General features: G+C 41.8%; 2 protein-coding genes across 2 annotated transcripts; one reads left to right on the forward strand and one right to left on the reverse strand.

Annotated features, from left to right (window-relative positions):
* Positions 1-831: 831 nt before the first annotated feature.
* dctn5 (dynactin 5) lies at positions 832-3,132 on the forward strand. The gene is made up of 6 exons (XM_080905623.1): positions 832-990; positions 1,170-1,238; positions 1,322-1,440; positions 1,628-1,739; positions 2,133-2,235; positions 2,344-3,132. Exons 1-6 carry the CDS (start codon positions 943-945, stop codon positions 2,439-2,441), a joined length of 549 nt encoding a protein of 182 aa, XP_080761749.1. The 5' UTR covers positions 832-942; the 3' UTR covers positions 2,442-3,132.
* Positions 3,133-4,313: 1,181 nt separating this feature from the next.
* On the reverse strand, positions 4,314-12,017 carry hapstr1a (HUWE1 associated protein modifying stress responses a). The gene is made up of 5 exons (XM_080904237.1): positions 11,569-12,017; positions 10,461-10,541; positions 9,988-10,055; positions 9,057-9,267; positions 4,314-7,869 (listed from the first exon to the last, which is right to left on the reverse strand). The coding sequence occupies exons 1-5, from the start codon at positions 11,762-11,764 to the stop codon at positions 7,550-7,552; spliced, it is 876 nt and encodes a 291-aa protein (XP_080760363.1). The 5' UTR covers positions 11,765-12,017; the 3' UTR covers positions 4,314-7,549.
* Between the last annotated feature and the right edge of the window lie 1,685 nt (positions 12,018-13,702).

The raw sequence follows: 13,702 nt of genomic DNA on the forward strand, positions 1-13,702 counted from the left end.
AATGTCTCCAGGGTTTCAGGCAGATTACACTTCAGTTAGTAAGAGCGACAGTCTTTTTCATCCTCCTGTTTCTTCTGCATCCGTCCCACCTGCCTGAATAACATATCCTCTGAAAAAACCCTCGAGTGTCCACAATCACACCAAAGTGCTCTTCCTCTCTCTAAAGGTTCCAGCTGCTTAAAAAAACTCTTGTTTTTAACTTTGCCCATCAGTGCTGCACAGCGCAGGTAGCTTTTCATGCGACCACTTCAGTTAAACCCAGCTCAACCCTCTCAGTGTCTTTAGTCTCATTGGAGATACTCCAGAGTCTTTATCACAATCCTCCACGGCGTGGAGCTGTTTCACAGAGGAGCCGTCTTACTGTTTGTCTCAGGGTTCATTAAACAAAAAACACAACAAAACTTACATATGGATATGTATATCTATGATAAAATAATAATACATTTTGTAAGTTGTTTTTTTTTGACAAAGAACCAATATGTGGCTCCCTATTTTTAAAAATGTCAGACAAGATTAGTCCATATCATTAAAAAAAGAAGAATAACAGCAAAAAAAAAAAGAAAATCCCTGACACTATCACAAAATATACAGACAATTATTCCAGGGTTTATAAAAGCTTTACTTATTATTATTATTATTATTATTATTATTATTATTATTATTATTATTATTATTATTATTATTATTATTAATAATAATTTATTTTTTATTTTTTATTTTTCATTTTTTATTTTTTTAGCTTTACACGCGCACATTTATTATGTCTGTTTTTTGTTCGATATCTGATATTTTAAATAAAGTTATTTGATGGCGTCACGTCCGGGCTTGCGCAGAAGACAAGAAGAAGGAGAAGGAGCTTCCCATAGAGAAAATCCGTATCGATGCTTTAGATCGTATCGCAGAATAATAAACGCCGTTTGATAGTTCAGCGGGTTTCCAGCCATGGAGTTGTCTGAAATACTGTACAACAAAGCGGAGTACATTGAGACGGTACTGTGTGGAATTTTAATCACCGCTGCTTAAGCTAACGTAGCCTGCTATCTGTCCAAGCAGAAAGTGAACGGGGCGTTGGGCGGATAGCAGAGACGGTTGTTTGTACTCATTTATGTGGACAGACACAGACACGATCGTTCACACGATTATAAACAGTGGTTGTTGTTTTATTTCAGGCTTCTGGCAACAAAGTGAGCAGACAGTCGGTACTATGTGGGAGTCAAAACATAGTCTTGAACGGCAAAGTAAGGAAAACACACACCTGGAAACGACACTGTGAATAGAAAGTGTCCAGCTGTGCTAAAGCTTTGGATGTTCTCTCTTGCAGACTATTGTTATGAATGACTGCATCATCAGGGGGGACCTGGCTAACGTCAGGGTGGGCAGACACTGCGTGGTGAAAAGCCGGAGTGTTATTCGACCACCTTTCAAAAAGTTCAGCAAAGGGTAAAGTATCTTTGACACACGTTCAGGCCAGCCATGTGCTTTTGTGTTCTAGATAAAGATGCTTTGAGATTGTTTTTAGTTATTGTCACTCAAAATATATTTAAAGTCACTGTACAAATGAATAAAGGAGAGAATATGCTAAGTAGAAAAGCATATTGTCTCATCACTGCCCTGTCCCCCTCTGCAGGGTGGCTTTCTTCCCGCTGCACATTGGAGACCACGTCTTCATTGAGGAAGACTGCGTGGTCAATGCAGCACAGATTGGTTCCTACGTCCACATTGGGAAGAACTGTGTCATAGTGAGTGAAATAAAATCTCACACACGCACACAGCTAGCTCCTCGGCAGTGAAAGGACATTGCTGTGAAGGGGTGGGGCGGGGGGTATAGACAGAAAGCATGTCTTTATTGCCTGTGGTGAACCAGTCACATGGCAGTCATGCAACCTTCTGCTGGCAGTCGAGGGCTGAATTAATAAACAAAAAAACACAAGCTGGCATTTTTTTTTCCAAACTGTTGATTTGGATCACAGAAATGGGGACTTCACTTAATCACAAATTAGTCATTATGTGTATATATATGTATGTGTGTGTGTGTATATATACACACATATACATACATGTATATATATGAAAGTGCATGACTTTGTGATGTTTGATGATGTTTCAATTTCTTTTTCCCATTATGTGTGCAGGGTCGCCGTTGTGTGCTAAAGGATTGCTGCAAGATCTTAGACAACACCGTGCTTCCTCCTGAGACAGTGGTGCCACCTTTCACCGTTTTCTCTGGATGCCCAGGTGAGCAAAACGCACACAACTAATCAATAGACCAGCATCTTTCTACTTTTCTGTGTTCGTTCTCCTCAATGTCTGGTCTTTACCTGCGTTTGTCTCGCTCTCTCTCAGGTCTGTTTTCAGGAGAGCTCCCAGAGTGTACACAGGACCTCATGATTGATGTAACCAAGAGTTACTACCAGAAGTTCATGCCCCTCAGCCAGATATGAGTCGCACTCTTAAACTCTCAGCCAGGACCTCTTCCTTTGTTCAGCCAGCCGCACGTTGGGGGCTCTCATCAGACTCTTAAGAGCTCACCTTTTATCTGTCATCGACCCGAGGCCTTGAGTTTAATTTCCCAAGAAAAAAAACATCACGTGTTAAAGTCAGATTCAGTTGCACAAAGCTACCATGTGTTGGCATCTCCAAATTTCTGAGAAATAAAATGAAATCCCGTTAGATGTCATTCTGATGCTTTGCCCTGTCCACTGCATCACGGAGAAAAACTCGTGGACCCCCTGTGTGGCCTCTGATCGTTGCCGTCTTTACCCGATGGCTCTCTGAGAGCAGCTGCAGATGAGGATGAAGAGGTGGAGGAGCTACGAAGGATGCAAGAACATGGCTTTTAATATTGAACACCCACGGACCAAACCGTAGCAACACTAGTCCTTTGAGGATGTAGGCTGAATGTGCGTATCACTCATATCAGCAGAAGACACATTAATTTTACTATGGCTGTAATTTTCTTCATTGTTTGCTTTTTTTTGTCCCTTGCTGGACATTGTAAACTGTTCAAGTATTTAATATTGTTTTTATGTTTGGGGGATGGCCCTCATTGCTCCGCTTCTGCCGTTTTCTGTGAGACAAAGTCAGAAATAGTGAAGCATATGAATAAATGTAAATGACTGAAAACCCTACAAACGTCTCAAAGGTGTTAACTTTATCTGGGATCATTTACTTTGGATTATACGATGATAGTTTTTTACCACAGTAATGTTATTTATTTACTGATGTTCCTGAGAATGTGCAATCTGCTGATTTAGAATCTGCAAAGGTTTCCTGCTGATCATCTATTAACAGGGGTGTCAAACTTAAGGCCTGGGTGCCAGGATTGGCCCAGCAAACACTCTAATCTGGCCCACTTGACTGCTTTGGAAATGCAAAGGAGAGCATACATTTTACACTGTATTTTTTTTTTTAATCAGTTTTACAGCTTTCTTTCATATTACAACAACATAATTAAGTAATAAATGGTTACATTACAGACAAGTTCCTCTTTTTCAGTTTATAATATAAAAACTTTTTTTTTTTAGTTTTACATTTAAAAAAGGCCTTTTTTGTCATGTATGAAAACTGAGACACACTGTTGAATATTGCCTTATTTTTCTTATATTAAGATATCTCACAAATTAAATGTGAAGTTTTTAGGTTTTCACTAGTTTAGCTCACTCAGGATCAAAGTTGTCTCTATATGACGTAATCATTTATTTGATGTCACTGATCTAGTAGAAATGTTTGTTCTACCGCTGTCCTCTGGCTGCCCGTAGTGGTTTGCATCCAGTGGCTTTTTAGGTGTGAAGTTTCAGGGACGCCTCTGGTCATTATTGCTTTATTAAAACAAGAAAGCAGGAAGAGAATCAGGAAATGACCCAGCGTGGACTTTAACCCCGGTAGCTGCATATTTCTCACAACATGCAAGTCATCTGCTCAACCTGGTGAGCTAAATGACAAGTTAGTCAAATGTCAGCAGCTTTGTTAACAGAAACATTTCTAAGTCTCCAAACTGTTAATACTGTTAACCTGCTCCTCATTTATGCTTGAGAAGAAAAAAACAGTTTCGATACTTTGCTTATTTACTGACGAAGTTAAAGAACTGCAAACTGACAGGGAAATGTAGACGTGAAGATCATCTGAAGCAGAAGAGCTGTGCTGCTGTGAAACGTGACTAAAACAGAACACACTGTTTAGAACAGGAAATGGCACCAAGAGGCCTTACTGCCTGTTTTTAACGGTTATATTTTGTCTTTATTCCCATTTTACAGCATCTTCTTTCTGAAAACGCTGTCCTTATTTTTAAAATGAAACAGCCGATCCGATTGCGATTCAATGGTTTTATTTCCTTTACAATGTGAACCACATATATCATACCAACAATTAAATGTTCAGTATATAGATTAGCCATTTATTACCTTTTTAAACAAATAAGAAACAGCTGATGATAGTGTTGGCTCCAGAGACTTTGTGGCATGAGTCACCCTGATGAAACAATGCGGATGAAGGCTGCGACTGGCTCAGGGAAGAAACAGAAAACAGGGTGACCCCAAGCTGATCTGAGGAGGGGGAGCGGGGGTCAACTCCGCAGGTTTAACAGTGGGACTGCAAAGACGGCACAATCCTGCTCTTATCAAACTCTTCAATCAAACCTTTGGGAAGAAGACATCCTTTGATAGGCTCAATCTTTAAGTGCTTTTCCTGTCAGCACACACACACTTCCCTGTAACTGACATGACGTGGAACAGAAACAGCAGGCGGGTGAAGCTACTAGTTTGTAGCCGAACACCTCGTTTCGTTTCAGAAACAATACTGCCGAAGTGTTAGACACAGAACAGCGAGCCAAAGCGTCTAAGAGAAGAAAACTAGAACATTTTGAAATGCATTCCTCTGCTTTAATGAAGAGCGTGTGGGCAAGCAGACCAGTCAGTCCTCAGGAGCTACACCACCTAAAACAAAATAAATTTAAATACTTTTTTTTGTTTGCCAAAGTTGAAACTCAGAGGTTTAACTGCACACGACCTGAAATGTGACTTTACGGCACATTTGTCTGTTTAAGAATCAAGGTTGGGTCCTATGTTAAGATTATTCACTGAATCAGTGATGGCTGAAGCAGCTCAGCTTACCAGACACTTAAACCCCACCTCCCCTCCGCCCTCTGCAGGCAAAGCTGAGGTGTTCAATACCAAGCTTACATTTTGAGTCTCAGCGGTTTCACAGATCCAGGACTTTGACAGATCGCCAAACATCACCCGGGTTCTTTTTCCTACTGAAAAGCCTGAAATCATAGGAACATAAAAGGCAACCTAGAGCACAAAAAAGAAAACGCAAAATGAAATCGGTGACCAGAATTTAAGTTAAAAAAAACAAAATAAAAAACCAAACTGGCATGCTTTATACAACTAAATAAAGGCCACTTCACAGGCCATAAAATGTGAAAGGGAGAGAACTGGAGTCAACATGAGGAACAAACTGAGAAGAAAGCAGGAAACATTAACACCACACTGGTCACTTCCTGTGCGTAATACAGGTAGAACAGCGCACTGTAATATTGAGACAACTCAAGATTTCTTTAATCATTTACACCCACAAACATGCTCAGGTTTAGCTCTGATAACATCACGTTAACATCCTAAAACAAACCGATTCCTATTGCTTTGTTTTACCCCGTTTATTGACTCATGTGCCATTAATGTCTCCTGCTCTGCTCCCTCACTGAATGTTGGAAGTAAACAACCATTGTAGGAATGAAACTCAACCCCATGTTACTTCGTTCTGTACCAAGTTTAAAAAAACAAAACAAAAAAACGAACCCATCCACATTTTATTAATGCACACACCCCTTTCACAAAATACAGACAGCATCCATCTTCCCATCCGACACGCTGGCCCAGTTACCTCGTGTGCGCCGGGTGGCATGTTTGGTGGTTGTTTTTGAGCGTGCCACCACTTCTAAAGCCTAAAAAATTAAGTTCGGCTTTTTCTTCCAATATCTTACACCATATGTCAAACAGTCTCTGCGACGTGTTCAAATAATTTTGAAGAAGTGACAAAAATCAAGTGAGTGCGAGAGCTCCTGTTTTATTTCTAAGCATCCCCACACTTAAACCTCTATTCCACAAAAGCGGCGCCGAGCCAGTTTTTCCTGGGAAACTGCCCACGTTTTTAATCAAGTTAGAGGGCTAAATGTTATCGAGCATCTTGAAAAGCACGGTGGACACTGAATCTGACGACTGCCATCAGCATGAGTGGTTCTAATTTTGATGAGCGGTGCTGTGGCGCCTGGCTGAAATGCATGATTACATCAGCGCCGCTATTTGTAGAAAAGAGGTGAATGTAGTGTGTGGACAACTCATAAGTGTGCACGTTTAGGGCCGGACAAAGGTACAGCTGGAATAAAAATGGAAGAGCCGATTTATTTGCATGAGTCAGAAGTGAAAACTAAGTGCAAAAAAATCCTTATTGCAACTCATCAGAATCATCCCACGACGACGGGAAAACAGCAGCTGCTTTCATAATAAGACCAGAGCAGAGGGGGTAAGGGGCTGTTGGAGAAGCTGCATAAACAAAGAGAATACAATTCCTTTTCCATTATCCTCAACAGCAACAACAACAGGAAAAAAAGTGGAAAAAGAACGGAAAATTAACTTGGCTATAGCTGCTGCAAACAGTGGCAACAAACCTAGAATTTTAACACTGGTGGTTGAAAAACTACAAACAAAGAAAAGGTGACGGCCTGAAGTACAAATCGAGCCACCGTAGAAGCAGAGCACTTAGCAGAGAATAAAGTCTGAATGGATGTCCAAACACTGACAGCCTGCTGCTGTTGTAGTTAGACGCCGTCAACCTAGTAGCCAGACAAACTGAACTGCTTACAAAGTGGCAGATGAGGCAGCATGATGCCACAAACACACACCCGTACTCCTACTAGGCGATTTAGCTCCACCACTGACAGGCTACGCCAACTAAGAGCTGCAATGATGAAGTAACAAAAAGGGGGGTGGGGTTAACGCAGGGGTGACTCGGGTCCAACGTTTGGCGAGCGACACAATCCACTGAGTGAAGCGATTTGATCATGGCCCTCACTTCCTTATTAAGGTGGCGGGTGAGGATGAGTGAGGTTAAGGGAGGGAAGGGCACAAATGTGTCAAAGATCAAAGTGGCTTTTACTTGTCGAGCAGCACGGAGCGTTATTGCCCCTCTCAAGAACTGTGTGGATCCCAGGATAAGTCGGGAACTTTCTTCGTTGTCTCCTTTCCAGGGCGGTGTTTGAGGAATGTGCGAAGTGGCTTCCTGGTCACGTGCACACACTCACGCCCACTCGTTAAGTGTTCTTGATTGTAGATCGATGATTTGTAGTATACGAGCTGGGAAAGGAGACAAGGACTAGAATTCGAGAGCTTTCAGTCCTCGTTTTCATCTTCAGCCGAAGCATCCGAGTGCGCGTGACTGTACATCTGCACATGTCCCACACGAGCCCATCCATCCCCCCGCCCCCTCTCCTAGCCTTGGCTTTGAAGGCTAACCCACCCACCATCCCCTCGCCTCGCATGTAGGCAGGGGCAGATCAAATCATCCTGTTGCGTTTGTGCGTTGGGGAGTCTGTGATGACATCACTACATTGGGTGGAGTTTCGTTTCCTGGTTCCTCCCCCCCCTCCGGCAGAGGCGGCGCCAGTAGAGTCCAGATGCAGCGCCATCTCCTCTGAGATGAAAGTGTTTAGGTCGACGTCTTGGAGCCCGTTACGCCTGCTGCGGCACACCGGCCCAGAGCCGGAAGAAGCACCTCCGCTCGCACCACCTCCGTTGCTGCTACTCCCACTGACATGCGTAGGAGAACCCGGAGCACCGGAGCGGACGCTGATGCTCGCCATGGCACCACTCAGACCTGAAGAAGGAGACGAAAGAACAGGAAGTTTAGCAGCAGGTAGACGTCTACATCTCATTTACAGCCTCTGATAAGAAGAAAGCTTCCATTAGGCCATTAAAAAAAATAATAATAATATATTTTTTTTAAAAATTCAACTTTGTTTATCTTTTAAATGGTTGATGGACAAACTCATTTTTCATAAAAGCCAAAAAAAAAAAAAAAAAACCATCAGCATCTGTTCCCGTCAAAAGAAAGCTCTAACTATCAGCTCCTGATTACGCAGCTATTTCAGGAGAAAGTGACAGCACTGAGTAATATTGCCATTTTCTCATTTCCAATGCAACAAATGAAATAATTTCAGGCTGAATTCATCTATTTAAAAAGGAATGAAACACTCAGCACATTGTTCATGTTAAAAAAAACCCACCAATAGCGCATGATCCAATCTGACAGAGATATACAAAAAGAGAAGGCTTGCAGTTAATCACCATTTCCCTAATTTCAACCAAGTTAAAGTTAATCTATCAGGCCTGATGATCACAGCAAAATACAAACAGGTGACAAACTGTGATGAACTGAAATGTCAGACTTCCGTTTCTGTAATCTGACCCAGTCTGACCTCAGATGCACCCACAATGTGACGCTCGTCAAGTTCTGAGTATTTATTTGTGGTACAGCACAGCAAAAACTACCAGCATATTCAAATGGAACTTAATTATAGAAAGGTGAGTAATAGGAAACAATCTGTCTTTCGATTAGTCAAATAGTGTCTTGCAAACACAAATGACAGGAATTGACCTGGAAAAAAAAAAAAGGAAGAGAAAAAAAAGAGTGCTTTCACAAAAATACCCTTATCTCTGAGCCACATGTAGCAGAAGGACAAGCCTCCAATCTCTCACAGGCGTAAACACAGAAGGCCTCTCATGAACACATGAGAGGCCTTAAACACAGCACTGTAATGCTCAGACATGACAGACCTGTTTAAAAGGTCTCCTATGAAAGTCCTCATCTCACAGTCACTGTGGAACATTAACCATTTATCTATCAAACTTAGGAACCAGGAGGTCACACACATACGTTTACGAGCATAAATAACACACACAAGTTATTTAACATTGTAGCTACCACTGAGGGGGTGTAAGTCAATTCTGATTCTTTGGTATGGAGTTGGCATTCGAGTCAGCCTTGCACTTAAATGTCCTCACCATGCAGTGCTATGGCCTCCCTGAAGGGCTGGAGGTCCGCTTCTACAGATGAGCCAGTCTCTGCTGGTGAGTTAGCGCGGCTGGGGGCCACCATGGCCAGCCGAGGGTTGGCCCTGCTACTTCTGTGCGGTGGTGCTTTGCCGCATAAAAAGCTGATCAGATCCTCCCTGCGGATGGTTCTCCGGCGCTTTTTCACCCAGGCCAACATGTCCTGTAATCCAATGCACATTATAAAAATCTGAGAATTTATGCTTCAAAAGGAAGCATATACTGAAACCCTACAGCACAACCTGACGCACATCTCCCGAGAAATTTAACTACACGGCAGGTTGAAGCAGGCGGCGACTGTTGAGATTGTTCAGTACGGTTACATTTCCAGCTACTTTTTCCATTGCGTTTTTGAACTTATCAGTAAGAATAACACTCATCTCAACATAAGGAATATTAATCACAGCATCAATATAAGGACTCACAAATGTCTGTAAATTCCTGGAGGGAGATAGTCAATTCCCTCAGGTCTACTCCAACAGTTTCAACAAAGAAGTGGAAAAAATACAGGGACAAATGTTTACTCTTTGTTTAACAATGAAAAGGGACCCAGGAGGGTTAAAGTCCCAACATTTTAATTTCTCTCTATCATGTGTGCCACTGCAAAAACACTGGCAGTAAACCGCATGGTAATTAACACATAATGCACCAGTAAAAGCATAAATGTCAGCAAAGACGTTGGTCACTCAGAGTAGGGAAGGCTGCGTCACAGGCTCTACAGTCAGGCATCTGTTATCAACAAACACCGATCCAGTCTTTTTTTTTTTTTGTAATATCCTTCATTGACCCTGTCGTGCATAGCTAATTTTTGTTTCCTAAACGACAGTCTATGACAGGAAACTGTAAAGTCACAATTAGTCACAAGCAGAGGAACAAGACCCACCTTATTACGACGTTGGTGTCCTATCTGGATGCCCCGATCGAAGCTTCTCTGATGGGCCTCGACACTCTCTGTGAGAGTGAAAGACAACAACAGCTGTTCACGATTATATATAACAAAGCCAACCAAATATGGACCTCTATTTAACATTTCTCATGTTGTACGCTATTTATTACGTATTTAGAAGTGGAGATGCTCTACTAAGAGACAGGCTTTGTTTCACTAGTGAATATCTGACATTGTGCTGTGTGTTTTTGGTCCCTTAAACCATGTGACAAGCTGATTAACACGGAGTTGATCAGCGATAATAACCACTTCTGTTTACCTTTTCATGTGGGGGGACAGATCAAAAACTTTTCCCAAAACTAACAAAGTTACAGCCAGAGTCTACACCGCTGGCTTAACGCACAGACACAACAGGAAGTGTAGAACCTGGTAGTCAAGGAACAAGGATGGAGGAGGATGTGGTTGGTTACCTTTGTAAAGGTTGGTGACTGCTGTAGCAGCGTTCTGAAATGGCACCCACAATGACAGGCCCTGCTGATGGCATACTCTGTCTGAAGGTGAGAGAGGAATAATAAAAATGAAAAAAACACTTGTAATTTAAAGCAAATACCATGGTGCCATACTAGTGGTGGTCAAATGACAGCAAAGGGGTTGAAGTTGAGGATCATTTTCATTCGCCATTTTGTCTTGCATCTACAACTGCAAGGGGGACAGGGTTTGGCATAAAAATAACTGGCAGTCAGCGCTAGATGGCCAGCTTGGCAGCAGCTTGTTTAGCAGGAGAGTGCCGACACACGAACTTAACTGCCCTCTCAGCAGTTAAGTTGCAGAGCCCAGTCAAACACACACACTGGTAAAGACTTAAGCCAAACTCCTGTTTCTACGTGCCGGGGATTTATCCCGACCGATAAGAGCCAAGCTACAGCAGATTGTAGACAAACCAATATTATCCTCGCCATCTTGTGATTATAACGTTTCGCATCGGCTCAACTCGCCAGCTAGTCGGCTGTTTAAAAAACAAAACAAAGCCAGTGGACACGTATGTGCGGGCTCTTATTTCAACGCGTTTGGGGGGACAACGTCTGCAACCAATCGATACCGGTGTAGCAGATGTTAACACTGACAGCACACAGCAGACTGTCATCTGGGAATGTCGCGTAGCTACGATTGTTGTTGCCATCGCCATTTTGTAACTAGCCTGGCTAACCTGACGATAGCGGCTGTCAAACTTTAGTGTCAAAGTATTCGCGTTAACTCGAACTACCTCATCGCTTCGTCGATGTGGCCACTGCTATTTGGTGCTCGGCGTAACTACACAACGCCAGGTTATATCTCACAATTCTTTGTCACCAGCTAGCCCGGACTAGCTAGAAAAAAAATGTAGCATTGCAAAATTCACCTGTAAACGATAGTTTCCCCAGTACCCGGCTAGACGAGGAGTTTCCTAAAGAGCTAGCTACACTGCCGTTAATGTTAGTTTATAGGGCTCGGTGTACAGTCAGGCTGCTAACAAACAAGCCAAGGGGGGATGCAGGCACCGTTAGACGGACAAGCAAAAAGGAGAGCGCTGGGCTGGACCTTTGTATAACTGTGCCACGGCAGTGGCGGAGTTCTGGAAGAGATGCCACAGTTTATCCTGCTCGTTGTCGACGTCCTCCTCGCTCGGCTCCCTCTGCTCCGCTTCGGCCAAACACTGTCGCTCCCATTTTGAGAACCAGTGCTCGGGTCCGTGTTCCTGTATCTCCGAGTCGCCGTCTTCCTTCTTCTCCTCCATTTAATACGCCAAAAACTCGAGGGAAATTCGATTTTTAGCTTGAAAAGATGGCCGTTTCGACGCCGTCTAAAGAGTTATATGAGGGGAAATCATGAGTACTTTTATGTTTTTGTTATTTTTTTCTTCTTTTCTATTTCGTACTACGATACTGCGTCGCCACCTACTCCTGCCATCATAAACCTAGCTAACTATTTTTCCTAGTTGCCGACGTCGGGATATATGCACCACAGACTATCCTGTTATGCACTTCCTCCCGCCCCATTACTCTACATGTCAGCGACAAATGGCCACATGAACGCTGCAGGGTGGGCTCTGGGTCTGTGCACGCAGTTTAATTGGCTTTCAGACACGTCCCTCACACCGCTGACACAAAAGAAGCTCAGTGAAAATTCACTTTAAGTGCTCGCTGGCAAATTTATTAAGCTAGCAAGAGACACGGAGCTCAGAGAGCAAACACATTATATTATATTATATTATATTATATTATATTATATTATATTATATTATATTATATTATATTATATTTCATCATTTCTATAGCATTAGATATAGCGAATTATCACCTATTAATCTAGGCATAACTTACAGACTTATAATATATGAACTGCTGCATTGTAAGTATATTAAAAATATATACGTCAACAACAAAAAATAGACTTTTCTAAACCCATGAGCGTTCAAGTTCATTAGACGAAGCCGAGTGTAGGACTGACATATGTCCACTAGATGGCGCCATGTCATGAAACTCTTCTTCAGACCTGCTGCTCTGAGAAGAACCAGCTACATGAAAAAAAAAGAATGTACGATTAGTGGAACCCGTATTGTCCCACACAGTTATATATGCATTAAAAGTATTGTTGCTTTTTGACAATGTTCTTGACAATGTAATAGTTTGTAATATATGTTGGTTGAGTACATCAGGAGGACATGATTGACGACAGAAGACAAAGTTAAAGAGCCAAGGCTGAGGGGGTTTGGGATGCCTTGGATAGAAGATGTTGGAGGAAAAGAGAAAAAACCTCAGAGAAGATTTGTGGATGTTGTGAAGGATGATATGCAGAAGGTTGGTGCATATCATATCTGTCACAACGGAAGATGGGTGGAGGAGAATGATGGGGGTTACAGGTGAGATGGAGCCCCCTAAAGCAAGCAGCCAAAAGAAGAAGAAGAAAAAGATACTTGTTAATAGTAAAATCTGGAAATTAATCCAAAATGTGCATTTAAAATGCACAAAAAACAACCACAAAATGTGGTTGTTTTTAAAGTGCTTTATAAATAAAGTTGATGATGATGATGATGATTTACTTTATTAACGCGTTCCTGACCAGGCAGGCGATCAGCTCTTAAGTAAATAACATGGTCTTAGAGCAGGAGGGCAGCAGTTTTACTATAGTATTGTATTTTCCAATTAGTTTTTGACTTTTCTTTTAAATTCAATTTAGTTCACGTCGGCTGATTTTCCTGTTTCAGTTTATTTTTTATTGTTTGAAAATGTTACGTTGTAGTTTAGTTTTTACTAGTTTCAGTGTTAGTTTTAGTCTTTTTTCATTACTATTGCATGAAGGGCAACTGCCAGGCACAACCTAGGAAAATCTGACTCATTTGACCCACTGTTGCAGGCATCAAGAGTCTGAATAAACAAAGAGTCTTTATTATTATTAGTAGTAGTATTGTTGTTGTTGTTATAATCAAACTATAAATTAAACCTCATTTTTTAAAATTTGATTTTAGTTACTTTTTTTCAAAAGTTTATTTTATACTTTTAGTTAACTGTCACTGGAATCGAGTTTACTTTGGACTTTGGACAAATACATTGCGCAGTTGTTGTTTTTCCATTTCAGTTTTTTTAATTGTCCTGTTTTAGTTAAATCTCGAGTAATATAGTGCATCCAAGCATGAAAGTGCACGCAAGTTCTTGAAAACCCAAGTCCATAAAGT

The sequence above is a fragment of the Rhamphochromis sp. 'chilingali' genome (assembly GCF_963969265.1).
Source record: "Rhamphochromis sp. 'chilingali' genome assembly, chromosome: 15".
NCBI classification, from domain to species: domain Eukaryota; kingdom Metazoa; phylum Chordata; class Actinopteri; order Cichliformes; family Cichlidae; genus Rhamphochromis; species Rhamphochromis sp. 'chilingali'.

Bases quoted from the DNA above. Each gene is read 5' to 3' on its own strand.
- dctn5 (XM_080905623.1), top strand. From the start codon at position 943: ATGGAGTTGTCTGAAATACTGTACAACAAAGCGGAGTACATTGAGACG. The intron at 991-1,169 runs GTACTGTGTGGA...GTTTTATTTCAG, and splicing joins AAGCGGAGTACATTGAGACG to GCTTCTGGCAACAAAGTGAG. The intron at 2,236-2,343 runs GTGAGCAAAACG...GCTCTCTCTCAG, and splicing joins CGTTTTCTCTGGATGCCCAG to GTCTGTTTTCAGGAGAGCTC.
- hapstr1a (XM_080904237.1), bottom strand. From the start codon at position 11,764: ATGGAGGAGAAGAAGGAAGACGGCGACTCGGAGATACAGGAACACGGA. The intron at 10,542-11,568 runs GTCCAGCCCAGC...TCTCACCTTCAG, and splicing joins CGTGGCACAGTTATACAAAG to ACAGAGTATGCCATCAGCAG. The intron at 10,056-10,460 runs GTAACCAACCAC...TCACTCTCACAG, and splicing joins AGTCACCAACCTTTACAAAG to AGAGTGTCGAGGCCCATCAG.